Genomic DNA, 17165 nt, shown 5'->3' on the forward strand with positions numbered 1-17165 from the left:
ATTTTTGCTGGACTGAAATTATTTTTACTGAAACAAAATTATATTTGTTGAACTTAAATTATTTTTACTGAACTTAAATTAATTTTACCGAACTGTAATTATTTTTGCTGAACTGAAATTATTTTTACTGATTTTCTATTATAATTCTTCTTTAAGAAAACTGAATTTTACTGAACTGAACTTATTTTTATTGAACTGGAATTATTTTTTCTGAATTGAAATTAATTTTACTGAACTAAACTTATTTTTACTGAATTTGAAATTATTTTTACTTAATATTATTTTTTAAGGTGAAGAGAACAGGGCCTTAAACTAGCTAGCTTAGGATTTGATGACGATACTTTGATGTGTAGGTCTTCCAAAAAAAACATTCGATAAGATCGAAACGATTAATTCATATTTTGTTAGAGATGTGATATCATTAGTATCGGAAAATATATATACTCATAAATAAGAAGATTGTCAACGTTAGTTCTATTAAATAATTAAAACAATCATTACGTAAAGATTGATTAATAACAAAGTAACTACAATACAGTATGCATAAAAAAAAAATAAAAAAAAATAAAAAAAATAAAAAAAAGTAGATTGACCTAGAGTTGATCACATTTAGTGGCTCGAAATTCCATGTAAAGCCCTGATTATATAAATATTTTTTTTTATTAAAAAATCTTGACACAAACCGACCAACTCGTGATCAATTCTAGGTTAACTAAAGGAGAAGGGATGATACCAGGTAGTTTCACCAACGGTTGACCCATATCTTCAAATTTGATCTTCCTTTCGTGAGCTCCCTCTTTCTTGTAACGTTAGTTTGAATGTAAGTTGCAATAAACGAAACCAAGAATTTGACGCAACTTATGTTGCATAGATAAGCATAAAAGAACAATTGACGTATACAATGAAAAGACTTGTGGGTTGGGATTAGTATAATGAATTTCCTAAAAATGAAGGCAACTTGATTCTCTTTATATATTTCTAATGATTTTGTTGAGCTTGTATATATGTATATTCTTACTCTTTCTTATTCTTGGTTTAGAAGGTTTATCAGTTGTGATTTTTGTATTATACTAGGTTAGTCCCATGCGATGCACGGTTTTAGCAATAAAATATTTGATCATATATATTAGAAGACAGGATGTTAAATATTCTAATTAAATTTATAATAAAAATAAAATTCTTAAATAATGCTAGCATTAGTGTTTAGTGGTTAACTAGTTTAACACCCGTGCCATGCACGGTTTTACTAAATTTTATGGTGAATTATATATGTACTAAAAAAAGAATTGCCAAGTATATTTCTAAAGGAAACAAAATAGCTATAATTTTTATATATACTCATGTCAAAGATGTCAAGATTATTGATGCAAAAGACTTAACAAATAATGAAATGAAATAAATTTATGGACTATGAGGTTTTATACTACCCCGTATAAAAAATGAAAACGTCATATTAGTACCCAAATGATACATAATTACATACACACATACATAGATATACCCTTCGTCCCAATTTTGTTAACATACTTTGTTCGACACAATGTTTAATGTTTATGCAAAATTATTTGATTATATATTTATTTCGTGATAATTAATAATTTTTTCTTTTAATTTAGAGTTATTGAGTAGTCAGGGATTTTTACATATATAACATATGAGTAGTATATGTAAATTTTTATTAATATAATAAATTTTGTTTAATTAATTTTTTATAGGTTATTATTAACATTATTATGTTGAAGTAGGGAAGGAAAAATTGTATTTACTACAAATTATATTTTTTTTAAATGATTAGTCAAGATTGTTCATATATTACATTAATGTACTGTAAATTTCTTAGTTGAAATTATTTTTGCACAAAATTTTGACACACGGTATTATTAATAGGAAGAGTAGAAAAGTAAAGAATATACATTTATATATGTTAGCAAAATATTTTCTTCTCTAATTGAAATAGACTTTATTGGCAAAAGTAATAAAGTTGGAGGAAAAAAAAAAAAGAATGATTATATATAGTCATTAGCTAAAAATAATATTCTATTATGTAGTACCTTAAATATGGAAAGAATATCTTATTGTTATTGAGGTTTGACCAAAAGAAAAATCAAAAAAAGAAAGAAAAAAAAAGGCGGAAAAATATTTTATCAGGAGATGACACATGTCATTCCTGATTCGCCTTTAGTATATAGTTATAGATATAAGAGGAAAGGAAGAAAAATGAAAGAGCGTACCACCAATTACGTAGTTATTTTTTTTTTCTCTATAAGAAAATATTGTTGTTAGTCAATTTAGTAAAAATTTAGTTTTTAAAAAAATGTCTAATTAATTTAGCTTTTCCAAACTTTAGGTTTATCTTGAAAAGAAAAAAGAAAAAAAAAGGATGATGTCACTTATAGTTTTGGCGGGAAATATTTTAATAAAAAGCTGACACATAGGCAGTGATGATGTCAGCGATTTCTACTTTAGTTATAGTTATAGATTGCATTCGTGGTCAACGTTACATTCCAAAGTTTTTTGATCTTAAAATAAAGTCAAACTATTGCTTGCTAGAGTTTTCTAAATTTTTTATTTCAATAATAAAATAGGAAATTTTGACTTTTACCACTAAAAAAAGACAAAAAATTGTTTTTTACCACCAAAACTTCTAAAACTTTTATTTTACCACCAAAAAAATTTCTAAAAATTGTTTTTTTACCACCTAACGTTAAGAAAACTGTTAAATCTAACGGTTTTAAAAAATTTCTTCGAATTTCGTGCGCAAAACATGTTCTTCGTAGGTTTAGGGGGGCATTTTGGTTCTTTGGGTCCAATTTGAGGTCAGAATTGACAAAAAATGATCGAAATGCCTTGTTTTGCGTGTTCACGCAAATCGAGGTATTTTTAAACACGCAAAACAAGGCATTTCCGATCATTTTGTGTCAATTTTGACCTCAAATTGTATCCAAAGGCCCAAAAAGCCCCCCAAAACCCCTAAAGAGCATGTGTTTGACACGAAAATCGAAGATTTTAAAAGATTCCGTTAGGTTTTTGACGACAGGTGGTAAAAAAACAATTTTTAATTTTTTATTTGGTGGTAAAATAAAAGTTTTAGAAGTTTTGGTGGTAAAAAATATTTTTTTGATTTTTTTTTTGTGGTAAAAGTCAAAATTTCCAATAAAATAATATGTAATGTAACAATGTGTTCATCTATAACAAAAAAACTAAAATTTGCTTTGTCAAGTCGTTATAATTAAATTGACATGATTATTAATGAAAAATGAATACTAAGTTTTATTTTCAATAATGAAAAATACCATAGTATCTTAACATTGTATTTGTGGTTAAAAATAAAATAAAATAAAATTATGTTCATCTATTCCCAAAAATAAAAATCTAAGTTTCGCATAATTGTCAATCTTCAATTCTTCATCATAATTAGGAAATTTTGACTTTTACCACTTCTACAAAACGACTTATTTGCTTTAACCACCTACATAAAAAAATAAATAAATAAATAAATAAAAAATAATTTTACCACCAACAAAATTTCCAAGAATTGGATTTTACCACCAACTAACGGATTCCGTCCATGAATTCGTTAATAGGCCCACCATTTTGATGTTTCCTCTTCATCTTCCCCGATTTTCCATGTCAACCAACCGAGAACGGAATCAACTTACCCCGGAATTTGGAGGAAAGGGGGTCGAAATTCGGTGTTGGTGGCTGGAGCGTTGTGCGTGCGGTGGCTGTGTTGTGGCGAATTGATGATGGCTAGTGCGGTGGCTGCTGGCGAATTGGTGGTGGGCTGGTAGCGGTCTGACGGTGGGGCTGATAGTCGGTCCGATGATGGGGCTAGTAGAAGATCCGGCGGTGGGCTGGTAGCTTGCCTGGTGGCGGCATCGCCGGTTGATTGTTGGTTTTTGTTTTTTAATTTTTATTATTTTTTAAAAAATTTACCCAATAATATGGTGATACGTGTACATGGTAGGCCCCACTAACGGATTTATGAAGGAAATCCGTTAGTTGGAGGTGATTGGTGGTAAAAGCCAACTTTTATTTTTTTATGTGGTGGTAAAATAAAACTTTTTTTTTTTTATATATATAGGTGGTAAAAGCAAATAAGTCGTTTTTTGGAGGTGGTAAAAGTCATAATTAAATGGACCTGATTAAAATGAAAAATGAACCAATCTTAATTATTATACTTAGAAAAATTTGTCAAATAACACCTTTTATAACCCTTTTGTTGTGAAAAAACACCTTATAATTTTTTTTTTTGTTAAAACACACCTAAAACCAGAATTTTTTTACGAGAACACACGTTAGGGCGGTTTTAGGGGGATTGACTCGGTTTCCCGGCGTTAACCATCACGTGAAGATCACGTGCCGACACCATTCCTTTCTTTTTCCGCCTTTTTTCTCCAATTACTTTCTCTCTCCTCAAAACCACCAAATCACAACCTAGCCAACCCAGCCGCTGACACCGACACCACCGCCTAGCCTACCCAACTGTCGACACCACCACCCACCAACCTAGCTAGCCGCCATCACCAACCACCCAAATCATTCTAAACCCACCACGTACACCATACATCACCCTCCAAAACCACTAGACCCACCATGAAAATTACCCAAAAAACCTCTAAGCATCTCCATAAACACCTCATTAACAACCCAAACATCTTGACAAAAACCCTTAACACCCTAAAACTAACTAATAGAGAGAGAAGAGGGTTGGTAGGGGTTTTTCCCCTTTCATACCTCCAATTGAAAACCCTAAACTAAGGTAAATTAAAAAACGACGAAATAAACAATCAATTTCATTAATTTTAACAACTTACCTGCCTCAAAATTAGGTTAATTAAGGTTCTTTGCAGCAATTTGAGCAAAACAATGGAGTTTACCCCTTCAATTGATAGAATTCAAAGGTTCGTTGCTAGGAAGAATAGAGGATAGAGAAAGTCTAATTAGAGGGGAAAAGGGAAAAAAAGAAAGGAAGGGGTTTTTTCAAGTGGCTGGTGATGGCGTGTAACACCCCCAAATCTCCCTCTACGGAAATACCAGTATAATACGTATAATTATACCATAGAGATAGACTTGGGCGTATTACCGCCGCGTGATTACGCAAGGCTACTCAAACACTTAACTCAATAGCAAAACTTGCAGCGGAAACTCAACTTTCTTTTATTAATACTTATAAAAAATAGTAACATTGTTATGAGTACTCAAAATAAAGATGAGACCAACATTCCTAAACTACGTGAAACCATTCCCGGGACTCCATATGCTCAATTCTTGACTCCACCTGAAATTAGTTAACACTGCTTACCATTACGGTAAACAGGGCGAACCAAAACAAATAAGAAATACGGATTAGCAAATTATGCTAAGTACGATAAGTGCAAGATAATGTAAACTCAATTTATTTGCAACATGCTTTAAAAATCAATTCCAATAATTAATCCAATAAATTCCAAACTCATTATTCCAAAACCGATTCCAATGATTCAATATTCAAAATAATAGTTAATAAAACCAATTCCTTTATTAAGAACCAATTTCTTTTAATCCAATTCCTCACCCAAGTGTGCACACCCCCCAAGCTAGTCTCCTTATATTACAAGGCTATTCTTGAGGAAAGACCCGGTCACACAATGTTCAAGGCCTTATCAATAAACCAAATCCGCATAGTGGGATTACCGATATGCTTATAAAGCATTAATAATAATAATTCAATGGTTCAATAAATCCTTTTAATATCTAATAAATTCTAATATAATTCAAACTCCTTTTTAATAATTCCACATACTTTGAAAATCAAAACCTTTTAAATAGATACTTGAGAATAAAATCTCATATTAATAACTTTTCAAAATCAATAACTCTTCCTTGAAAAACCTTTTATTTAATTCAACAAACCTTTTAAAATCAATTCCTTTATTTAAACACCATAAGTAATTCAAACCATTCAAAACATGATTTAAAAATCAATCATTCAAAATACTTTTATTAAAACAAATTAAATATTAAAATCAATACCTCCAAACATAATTCAAATCAATCACCAATAAAATCATATAAAACGTGTTATTCAAACCAATCACTTCCAAAGGTATCTAGCCACCTAAACGTACCTTGATCCTTGCTAGATAAACCACACAAAAAGAACCTCAAGAACCTTGATTCCGAATATCAATCAACACTTTGCACTTTCAAAGTTCAATCACGAATACACCATGAAGAAGATAAAGGAATAAGATTAAAGAGAATTGAATTTTCGTTGGAAAGAATAGGCATAACTTGCAGAGGCCATAACTCCTTCAATATAACTTCGAATTGGGTTATTCTTGTGCCTAACCTCAAGGATTTTTTGAGAGGAACAATCTTCTGTGAAACATCAATACCCCCAAAAACTGATCAGAAGTGCCCGAAAACTGGATTCAAAAGTATACGAGATAAAATTTGTATGAAAAGAGGAGAAGAAAAGTATGAAAAGGTTAAGGGAAAAGAAGAATATGAGAGAAGAAGAGAATTGAGTTTTGGTGTGAAGAATATGAGAGGTATGAAGGGGTATTTATAGGCTCATGAATGAGGGAATTATGGTAGGAGAATGTAGGAAGAATTATGGTAAAAAGTATTAAGGAAATTACTTGGAGAAGTGAATAAAGAAATATGGAAACTTTTGATATTAAGGTGATTGTGTATAACAAAAATATGGAAGGTATGTTGTCATGAAAAATAATATGGCAAGGAAGATTACTTGGGAAATAATCAAGAGAAATAAAAAGGTAGGAAAATAAGATGTTCAAATCTTTGTGAGATGGAAAAATAAAATTAAGTAAAATAAGAGATTTTGAGGAGATAATTGAAAATACAATTTATCAAAATAAATCACCCAAAAATCCATCATGATGGCCGAAAATTGAGCTTTCTTAAGCTCATATTTTCGGACCTCCCTTTAGATATTTAGGGAATTAATTTTCTAGTTTTAAGGAATTAAAATAATTGTGTAAATAATATTTATTTTATAAAATAATTATTCACTAAATAAAATAACTAAGAAAATCAGATTTTCTATACATAGAAAATCCGAAAATCATAGTCATTAAATTAGGAATTTTTGACCATCTTAAATAAATAATAAAATATAATTTTGTTTAATTAAAATATCCGGAATATATATAAATAATCCGGTTTTTAAATAAAATAAATGGATAATAAATCTTATCCAAAATCCAAAAATAATAATTGAGTTTTAATATACTTTTGGCGCCAAAATTCAAATATCATTTTGACTCCAAAATTCAAATAAAAAAATAAATTACTTAAAATACCCTTTTTAGAAAATACTAATTAATTAATTAATTAGAAAATATGTTTCAAAAATGTGGGGTATTACATGGCGGCTAGGTTGGTGGGTGGTGGTGTCGGCGTTTGGGTTGGCTAGGCGGTGGTGTCGGTGTCGGCGACTTGGTTGGCTAAGTTGTGGTTTGGTGGTTTTGAGGAGAGAGAAAGTAATTGGAGAAAAAAGGGGGAAAAAGAAATGAAGGGTGTCGGCACGTGACCTTCACATGATGGTCAACGCCGGGAAACCAAGTCAATCCCCCTAAAACCGCCCTAAGGTGTGTTCTCGCAAAAAAAAAAAAAAAAAAAAAAAAAAAGAAATTATAAGGTGTTTTTTCACAACAAAAGGGTTATAAAAGATGTTATTTGACAAATTTTCCTTATACTTAACTTTGATCATATCTCAACCCTTTGTGATATATTTGTAGGTCAAACACTTGAAATTAAGGGAAAGATAGGATAATTCTTAGCCCTTTTTTGCCCCCGAGCACCATCACTTGAAGATGGAGATTCGAACTCCAAACTTTTAGTATATGTGGTGAGACCTTTACAAAGTTAAACCTTGTTTTGTTAAATTTTGCTTGCATTTATTTTGTTAGAGACTATGGTCAAAGTGTGCCACATCATTAATTTAACCAATTTTTACATTTTCATGCACATGTGACTTAAAAATTGCAGGGTGTGATTTCGAACCGTATATATATGCACTTTAGGTGCAATTTTCTATAATTTGGACTCCTTACTACTAAATATATATGTGGATCGCGCCTCGTGTTGGTTCTGCATTCCTTGGATATTGTCGGCCCATAGTCGATCCTTGTTACATGTCAAGTTTGCCTAAGCACATGTCATGCATTTTTTTTTTCCCAGTGAAAAAGGACAAAGCCCCAAAGCAAAAACACATGTCATGCATTGTTGTGGTAGCATTTCAAATCATGTTATGACATGTCATGCCATATCACGTTTCTCCAAGAAAAATGACTAAAACCCACCTCAAACCCCTAACATCTATAGTACATTAACATGTATGGCCATGTGCCCTGCCCATGTTATGTCATGCGAGTATGCGACTGAAGCCACAAAGTAGAAACACATGTCATGCATTGCTGTGCTAGCATTTCAAATTATATTTAGACATATCGTACTATATCATCTCTTCCAAGAAAGAGTGACTCAAACCCACCTCATACCCTTAACATATACATGTAAATTAACATGTAGTGTCATATACTCATGTACCCATGTTATGTCATGTCATACAACTGTGTTCATATCATGTTACGATTATTTTTTTTTTATGATGATGCTAGTCATACCATCCAATGGGCCGACACAGCCCAACACTATCTTTACTTATCCGTAGGCCCTAGGAATGATACTCCGCAAGAACTAATTAGTAATAAGTCTAATTACAGTCTTACAAAGAGAATATTACACCTCAGTCTAGAACATTACCAAGGAAATCATAAACCGAGAAAATCTCGGAAAACAAATGAAAACAGGGCACACTTCTTACCAAGCTATAAAAAGCAGAGCAAATACAAACATTACAACCCATTGTAACAACAATGGCTTCAACGGTCCAATCACTCCAATAATCAAACTTTCTTTCTAGACTCCTCTTTCACTTTCTCTCTCTTCCCATTTTGTCCATTTCTTCCTTTTTTGATTAATTTAACATTTTCATAATCATCGTCTCACCGCCTCTCTGTTTTTTTAACCTAAAAGATTGGAAAAAGTTTCAATCTTTATTCATAAAATGATTAAAAAACATTCTGGGTTCTTAATATTAAATTCTGGGTTTTAATTGCTGAAATTTACAGTAATTGTTATGGCGGGAAAAGATAGAGATGATACCCAATTTGATTGGGAAGATGAACATGATTTAGAAGATAACAGGGTTAATAGTTGTAGCAGTGATGATAATGAAGATGATGATAATGATGATGATTATGATAGCAATGTTGGTGATGATGAAGGCGAAACTTTTACCTCTCAAACTTGGCCTCAGAGTTTCAGGTAATTTTTTTTTGGTAATTTTTTATATTTTTCTGCATTTTTTTATACTGTAATTGAATAGTTGAGCTTATGATGGTTTAGAATAATTGTTTGATTATTTGAGATTCTCTCACTTTTAGCAATTCTAAAAAGTGTGCATACTTTTGAGTAATTAATTTGGAAATTTTGTGATATTTTTGTATTCTATGTATTTTCAGCTAATTATTAAGGAATTTGAATGCACAATGAAATAAAAACAATCTAATTGTGTATAGATGAGTGGGGGCTTATCTCCATTAATTGTCGGGGGAATTAATTATGTTTTGCCCAATTCAATTTTAGTGGCAAAAAAATTGGTTTGAACTTGTGGGGTTTTATTGGGGTGTTGGGCTTAATTTGTAAAATTTGTTTTATATGAACTATATGAGTAATAATTGTAGGTTTTGAAAGATTACATAGGAAGTGGAATTTTGGGTGTTTGGGTTAAGAAAAATTTAATCTTGTCAGAATTAACAGTAGAAGTAGCTAAATCCAACAGAAGAGATTAAACAAATGTAGGCTTTTAAAGAATTGATGTATAAGTTTGCTTCTTTGGTTTGTTTGAGTAGGAGTGATAGGATATGATATGTACTTGTACTTCGTACTATCTCCGTTCCTTTTTGTTGATTACCCTTTCTACTTTTGTATGTGCCTTAATCTTGGTTTCACTTTTGCTTTTTGATTGTACTTTGATGGTTTTAAGAAAAAAAAAAAAAAAACTACCTAATGATGAGATAGGTCAATTTGATTTGTAACACTTGGTCACTATAGTTACTAGAGTTGAATTGTTGTCAACTTGCTATAATTATTATAATGTGATGGGAAAAGCTTTACATCTTCATAACTGCCTTTTGTCTTTTCATGTTTTCGATAGAGAGACAACAGATTCGTATACTCTAGCTGCGTCTCCAGGGTTTGGACTGCTTGGTCGAACTCCTAGCTTGATTAGCTTTCGCAGCAGAAGTAACATAGATGTTGATGGAAATAAGACTCCCTTGCTTTCTGAACATGGGAGCAGATACCAGAAAGAAGACTATGACAGGTTATCGAAAGTTTCATCAAGGATATCTGCATTAGGATCCTTGCATGAACATCTTGCTGGAGAGCTACCAATTGGTCAAGGATGCACTTTCACTCAAACTGTATTCAATGGTGAGGATAGCTTGTTAAGCTCCCTTAAGATTGTGTTTAAATATCCATAGAGCCTACTAACCCAACAGTGTAAATGTTTAAACTATTACATTGCACGATATAATTACTATTGCAACTGAAATGTTTAAACTATTACAAGTTTTCATACCATGATCTTTAATTGAATGAAATTCTCAGATTTCAACAATAACTTTCCATTTTTTTAACAATCAAGCTTTTTTCAATGTGTGTTTTCTTGCAGGGATAAATGTTATGGCTGGAGTTGGGCTTCTATCTACTCCTTATACGATAGAAGAAGCTGGTTGGCTGAGCCTGTTATTCTTATTCCTCTTTGCTATGGTATGTTGTTATACAGCCTCACTTATGAGATATTGCTTCGAAAGTAAGGCAGGGATTATAACTTATCCAGACATTGGTGAAGCTGCATTTGGAAAATATGGACGTCTATTCCTATCAGTGAGTTCCTTGATTGTTTAATGTGAAATTAAATTCCTCTATGAGTCTATAATACTGTATTGATATTTGCTGGAAATTACTGTCGAGAGCATGACTATGCTAGCATACCCAACTGTTTTAGAATATGCTATTAGCTTCTGTGTTTTCTATCTTTGAGAAAGAAATATGTAACCTGACCTATTTTTATCTTTTTCATTCCCTCTGCAGATTGCCTTGTATGTGGAGCTATATGTAAGTGAAAGTTGAGATTCTTATTACATAGAACTACTGTTTTCCTTCAAAATTTTCTTAATGTTTGTATGTTTTGTGCAGTCATATTGTGTAGAATTCATTATATTGGAGGGGGACAATCTTACCAGGCTATTTCCTGGGACGTCGTTAAGTTGGGGTGGCTTTTACCTTGATTCAACACATGTGTTCGCACTGCTCACTGCCCTTATTGTTCTACCAACAGTGTGGCTGAAAAATTTACGCTTAATTTCTTACCTTTCAGGTAAGTTATCAATTTCTTCATGTCTATAATACAATTTTTACATGTATTTTTACTTGGAATAACCCATATGGTATGCGGAATTTTTTCCTGTGCAGCTGGTGGAGTTATTGCAACAGTGATGATTGTTTTTTGTGTTCTGTATCTTGGAACGGTGGATGGGCTTGGCTTTCATCACACAGGAAAACTTGTAAATTGGAGTGGCATGCCCTTTGCTATTGGTGTGTATGGATTCTGCTACTCAGGTCATTCAGTTTTCCCCAATATCTATCAATCAATGGCTGACAAGAAACAATTTACAGCAGCATTGATAACCAGGTATGGAAACCTGTAGACTCAGCAATACTTGGAGCTTTGTGGTTCTTGTTTGTCTCTCGTTATTAATGTGAACTCCTATCTGCTGCGCAGTTTTGCTCTGTGTGTTTTGATATATGGAAGCGTTGCTGTCATGGGATTTCTTATGTTTGGCGAGGGCACACTATCACAAATCACTCTAAACATGCCAAAGGATTTGGTTGTTTCTAATGTTGCACTCTGGACAACTGTATGTATTTCATTTTTTTAATAAATTTTATTTCCCAACATTCAAGTATATTGGAAGGAACACTTACAATTTTCTGTTTTCTTCTGTGCAGGTGATCAACCCATTTACAAAATATCCTTTTCTTTTTCTTTTTTTCATTAGAAGTCATTTCTTTGTTTTGATGTCAAACACAGATATATATGATACATGCTGTCCTCTAGGACTTGTTTTGTGATCCTTGACATTGTATACGTATGCATTATTGTTGAACCCACTAGCTCGAGGAATAGAGGAGCTGTTGCCAGCCCATATTGCTAACAGCAACTGGTGTTTCTTTGTGCTCCGGACAAGTCTTGTTGTTTCCACACTTGCTGTAGCTTTCTCAGTTCCATTTTTCGGTATGTACTTTACACTGGTATTCAACTGCTAAAATTTTCAAATCCAGAACATGGTATAGTTTTGGTTTGAAGAATATAAATGAAGAAGAAACAGATTATTTTAAGCTGGAGTTAGATATGCAAGAAGTAATCTTAGGGCCTGTTCTGATTGACTGAACTGAACTGAGCTAAATATTTTACGAGAAAAGGAAATTAAAAACTGAACTAAACTAAACTAAAAATAAACTGAAGAGAACAAGCCCTTAGTTTTTGTGGATCATGTCTTAATTCTTAGAAGATCATAGAAGAAAAAGGAGTGAAATAGGCTTGACACGTGTTCGGTTAGATATAACTCATATAAGACTGGTTACATACTCGCACTCTGCAGCTTTGATGTGGCCTTGCATCTTCTTTCAGTTTTATCCTAATAAACTGACAACCTCTCTTTTGGTTGTGGATTTCAACAGCTTAATTCTTGTAGCCTTTTCCTTTATTCTGATTAGCTTGACTTAATTTTCCAATATGCTCCCTTCCTCCCTCCAGCATTAAAAGTCTCATACTACTTCGTATCATATATGCTATTTCAGGATATTTGGTAAAAGTTATCACTTTTTTCTAGTTTACTAATGAGTAATGCTTTAATTTCCAATATGCCACTACTTTAAGCAAGCAATGGGGAAGAATAAAAAAAGCACAATTGGACTTTTGTAAAATTAATCATAAGGATTGGGACAAGGTGACAACTAAATTTACACGGAAGGTTTTGGAGATTTAGTTGCTCTAGTTTGTTATGGACGTCTGGTTAATATTTGATAACTCTATGTGCCAATGTTCTTGGTATCTTTTGTTAGTGTCTTTGGTATCTTTGCAATGAAGTTTCCTGATATAAAATTTGGCCAGTATACATTAATTTTCTTGTCTTATGGCTGCAGGTCTTCTGATGGCTTTAATCGGTTCGCTTTTGAGTATTCTTGTGGTAAGCATGCTCATATGTAGAGTACACACCATACTGCATCACATTTCAGTTTAATTTGGATATTGCCTTGGGTGTTCTTCCCCTAGTTTACTTCTCATGCCACGATGGATTCTGATTAGCATGCTATGAACGGATGAACCTATGCTTATGTATATTGTTCGTGTGTCCTTTTGTGATGCAGGCTATGATCTTTCCAGCTCTATGCTTTTTAAAAATTATGGATAAGAAGGCGACAAAGATGCAGGTTTGTCAACATAATCTGTTTTGCTTATTTTTGGAAATTGTGGAGTGTGATATTATCATTAGATATCATGAATTCATGAGACTTACATTAGTCATGGTTCGAAAAGAGATGGAGAGTCGTTTTTTCATTAACCTTACATCATACGGGGCAAAAGAGTTCAGGAAATTGACTAAAACTAGACAATCATGCTTGTTCAGACTTCCATACGCATCAGAGAATCCTATGTCTTCCGTTGTTGCAGGGGAATTCAGCAACCACTCTTCTTCACAATGGTGGGCACAGGATTCCTTGTTGCAAAACAAGCCAACAACAGCTAGTTGCTTTCTTAGTGATTGCGCTTAAAATGTACCTTTTGTTCCTTCCACCGGAAAATCATGTTGAGGTAGAATTTACAAGGAGATGACAGTTCAGTAAAAAGAAAAAAAAAACGATATAACTTTTTAATTTGTTGAGGTTAAAAAAGCGCGTCTAAGGACCTTTTATCACAATATTCACAAATGATGATGAATGTTAGCTTACAGGCAGCTTATTTACCTGAATTTTTTTTGTTTTCAAGTCTGGTTTTAGTTTCTCATTTTACTCATCCTTGTTTCCTTTCTTTACTTTTAGGTGATAATAAGCACTGCTATTGTCGTGTTGGGTGTTGTCAGTGGAGCCTTGGGGACGTATTCTTCAGTGAAAAAGATAATCGGGAGTTACTGATGCATTGATATTACATGACTACTGACTCCAGTTTTGGCTTGCCAGAGGGCTTTGCTCTAAAATTCTTTAAAAATCTTTAGCTGCTTGCAAAAGATATATGTATCCGTACATAAACTCAGAAAATCTTCAATAGTCTTATACTGATTGGGTGTAAGGCTGCATATAGTGGATCCTCCTCGAACCCTGCCTTAGTGAATTACAACTAGGCGTGGGGGTGGTGGACTGGTGATGGTTGTGGTTGTGGTTGTTGTGGTTGTGGTTGTTGTTAACTTGTGTCGTAAACTTTTAGATAACTAGAAAGTACAATACTTTTACACAATACTAGCCACATCTCTTGGTGGCATAAAATTGAGTTTTCAGGCACATTCATATGCTTACAATATCTAGTATGTCAAGTGAAAACCAGATTTCGCTTGAGAACAGGATAATTTAATATAGGCTTACCATTTTTTGGTGTATGGCTCAATTGTTATTTTATTAACCAATTTGGCCTACTAAACATTTGGCACAAAAAGCCCATAAGATAATGGAGCAATGACATACTCCATCTTTAAGTAAATTTGTTACTCCCTTCCCTTGTTCCCCCGTTCTTTTTATTTATTCCTAAAAAAGAGGTGGAGTTTACTTTTAAAATATTTGGCTGAGAAGAGTTGATGAGAGAGGAAAGTTGTGAGATGTGATCTAATTTTCTAGAACCAAAAAAAGTATAGGGTAAAGTCAAAAGAACGAACTACACGGAAAAATGAGGCAAATATTTAGGGACGATGGGAGTGTTATGTATCTTTAAACCTTTATTTGACAATTTCGATGGCTTAGTGTATGATATTTCAAGGTAGAGAAGTAAGATGATGTCTAAATGTAGAGAGATGAGTGTTTAGTTTGTTATTAATTGTTATATTGTACTTGTAATCAAAATTCTTTGGAGGTTACGGCTTAATATTGACTTTATTATCACTGTGATAGAAAATGAAAATATTTCTCTTCTACTTACAAAATCAATAAAAGATGAATAAATGATTTCATGTACAAAAAGTTTTACATGCAACCGGTGTGCAGTAAAAATACTGTACAACGGAATTTCTCACGTGTGAACAGTGCTCTGATTTTTTTTTTCTCTTTCTTTTCCTTTTTCCAAAATAACAAACATCGAATTCTTCCTTCAAAACTCCTTCACCAAGCAACCATGGAGGAGAGAGAAAACTCCAATTTTCGAGATTCTTCACGCAGCAATACAAACTCCAATTTTTGATCAACAATGCCGGAAACCTCCAGATTGTCCAATTACGAAAACCTAATGCGAGAATTTCTGCAATTACAAAGAGAAAATCAACCACCATTAACGCAACATCCAGAGAAAACATGGAGTTTCGACCTCAATCAAACATTCAGAGAAGGTGAAGCAGAGAATTTCGTAGATAATCTCGATCAATTTAATGATGATAACATTCAAAACTCAAAAATTCCAGAAACACAAATACAAGGTAATAATCTAAACAATTACAAACCTATTGTTTGTTTTTGCTTAAATTTTTTATTTGATTTTCAATAATTAATGCAGATATTGAGAAAATCAAGTTATTCCGAACACATTAGATGAAAATGGACAACCAGTAGATGAAGATGAAGGTAACATTCTACCAAAGTTACTTTAATTAAGGCAAAAGTTACATATATTATGGCAAAAGTTACATTGACTATATGTTTATTTAGTAAATCATTGATGCATGTCTCATGATACAAAAGTTACCAATATCATTACAAAAGTTACCTTTATTAATACAGAATTTACTTGTATTATATACCCCTGTACTAAATAACTTATTCTTTATGCTTGTGCTTAAGTGCATAACCTATATTTATAACACTTTGCTCCCATGTTCTCATGCCTCTAGGTACTTGTTTGTGATTTTGTTCATGCTGTAATTGTGATTTTGGTTACAATTATTCCTAGAAAATGCTAAATATCTCTTATTCTACTAATGCACAGACACAAATCCAAAACCAATAGATACCACTGGTTTAGATATGGAAGGATCATTAGTTGGAGTGGAAAGAGACACTTATAAAGAAATTTATGACTTGTACAATCTACATGCTTCTACAGTGGGATTTTCAATAAGAAAGCATACAACAAGGTATCGCACACACAGAAGTATAGTCATAGAGAAATATTATGTGTGTTCTGCGGAAGGAAAAAGACATACTGTTGCAACGAAGACAAATATGGTTCTAATGGTTGATGAAGATAACAAGGATTTCAAACAAAGAAAACCAAGACAAGTCTCCATTACAAGAACTAACTCAAGGCAAGCCTAAGAGCAAAAATAAATGATGATGGAAAATTTAAGGTGGTGTCACATGTATTACAGCATAACCATGAACTAACAAGAAAGCAGTGGCATTATTTGCATCGATATGAGAGAGAAGTAACAAAAGAAAAGGCAGAAGCAATTAAAACAATGAAATCTGCTGGACTTTCAACAATGGACACATATAATAACATGTGTACAGAAGCTAATGGAGAAGAAAACTTGGGGCATAGTGTTGTAGATCACCTCAATTTCTGCTCAAGACTAAGAATGGAACAAATAGAGGCTGGAGATGCTCAGACATTAGTGAACATTCTGATCGAAGAACAAAAAGAAGATCCTAACTTCTTTTTTAGAGTGAAATTCGACAATGAAGGTAGAATTTCCAACATTTTTTGGAGAGATGCAATGATGTTAGAGGATTACAAAATATATAGAGATGTTCTTGTATTTGATACAACACACAGAACAAATCGGTATAACCTTATATGTGCTCCTTTTGTTGGAATAAATAACCATTGGAAAAATTGTATGTTTGCATGTGCATTCATAGGTAATGAAAAAACAGAGTCGTTTGTG

General features: G+C 32.6%; 2 protein-coding genes across 2 annotated transcripts in view; one reads left to right on the top strand and one right to left on the bottom strand.

The window, feature by feature from the left end:
* The window catches only part of LOC145582478 (uncharacterized), a 5215-nt gene extending 4197 nt beyond the window's left edge, over positions 1–1018 (bottom strand). The window contains exon 1 of the mRNA XM_081639468.1: positions 734–1018. Coding sequence (XP_081495594.1) covers positions 734–761 — 28 coding nt within the window. The 5' untranslated portion in view covers positions 762–1018. The remainder of the gene's footprint in view (positions 1–733) is intronic.
* A 7772-nt stretch (positions 1019–8790) lies between these two features.
* On the top strand, positions 8791–14538 carry LOC145582480 (amino acid transporter AVT1A-like). Its single transcript, XM_081639469.1, has 12 exons — positions 8791–9339; positions 10232–10509; positions 10751–10965; positions 11173–11196; positions 11278–11458; positions 11554–11773; positions 11864–11999; positions 12091–12110; positions 12231–12376; positions 13288–13331; positions 13513–13575; positions 14185–14538. Exons 1-12 carry the CDS (start codon positions 9152–9154, stop codon positions 14275–14277), a joined length of 1608 nt encoding a protein of 535 aa, XP_081495595.1. The 5' UTR covers positions 8791–9151; the 3' UTR covers positions 14278–14538.
* The last annotated feature ends 2627 nt before the right edge of the window (positions 14539–17165 follow it).

Source organism: Chenopodium album, chromosome 15, assembly GCF_948465745.1.
Source record: "Chenopodium album chromosome 15, dcCheAlbu1.1, whole genome shotgun sequence".
In the NCBI taxonomy this organism is placed as follows: Eukaryota; Viridiplantae; Streptophyta; class Magnoliopsida; order Caryophyllales; family Amaranthaceae; genus Chenopodium; species Chenopodium album.

What these genes read in the sequence shown, in the direction of transcription:
- LOC145582480 (XM_081639469.1), top strand. Translation starts at nt 9,152, where the DNA reads ATGGCGGGAAAAGATAGAGATGATACCCAATTTGATTGGGAAGATGAA. An exon ending in ACTTGGCCTCAGAGTTTCAG is followed by an intron (nt 9,340 to 10,231) that starts GTAATTTTTTTT and finishes TGTTTTCGATAG; the next exon opens with AGAGACAACAGATTCGTATA. An exon ending in CTTAATTTCTTACCTTTCAG is followed by an intron (nt 11,459 to 11,553) that starts GTAAGTTATCAA and finishes TTTCCTGTGCAG; the next exon opens with CTGGTGGAGTTATTGCAACA.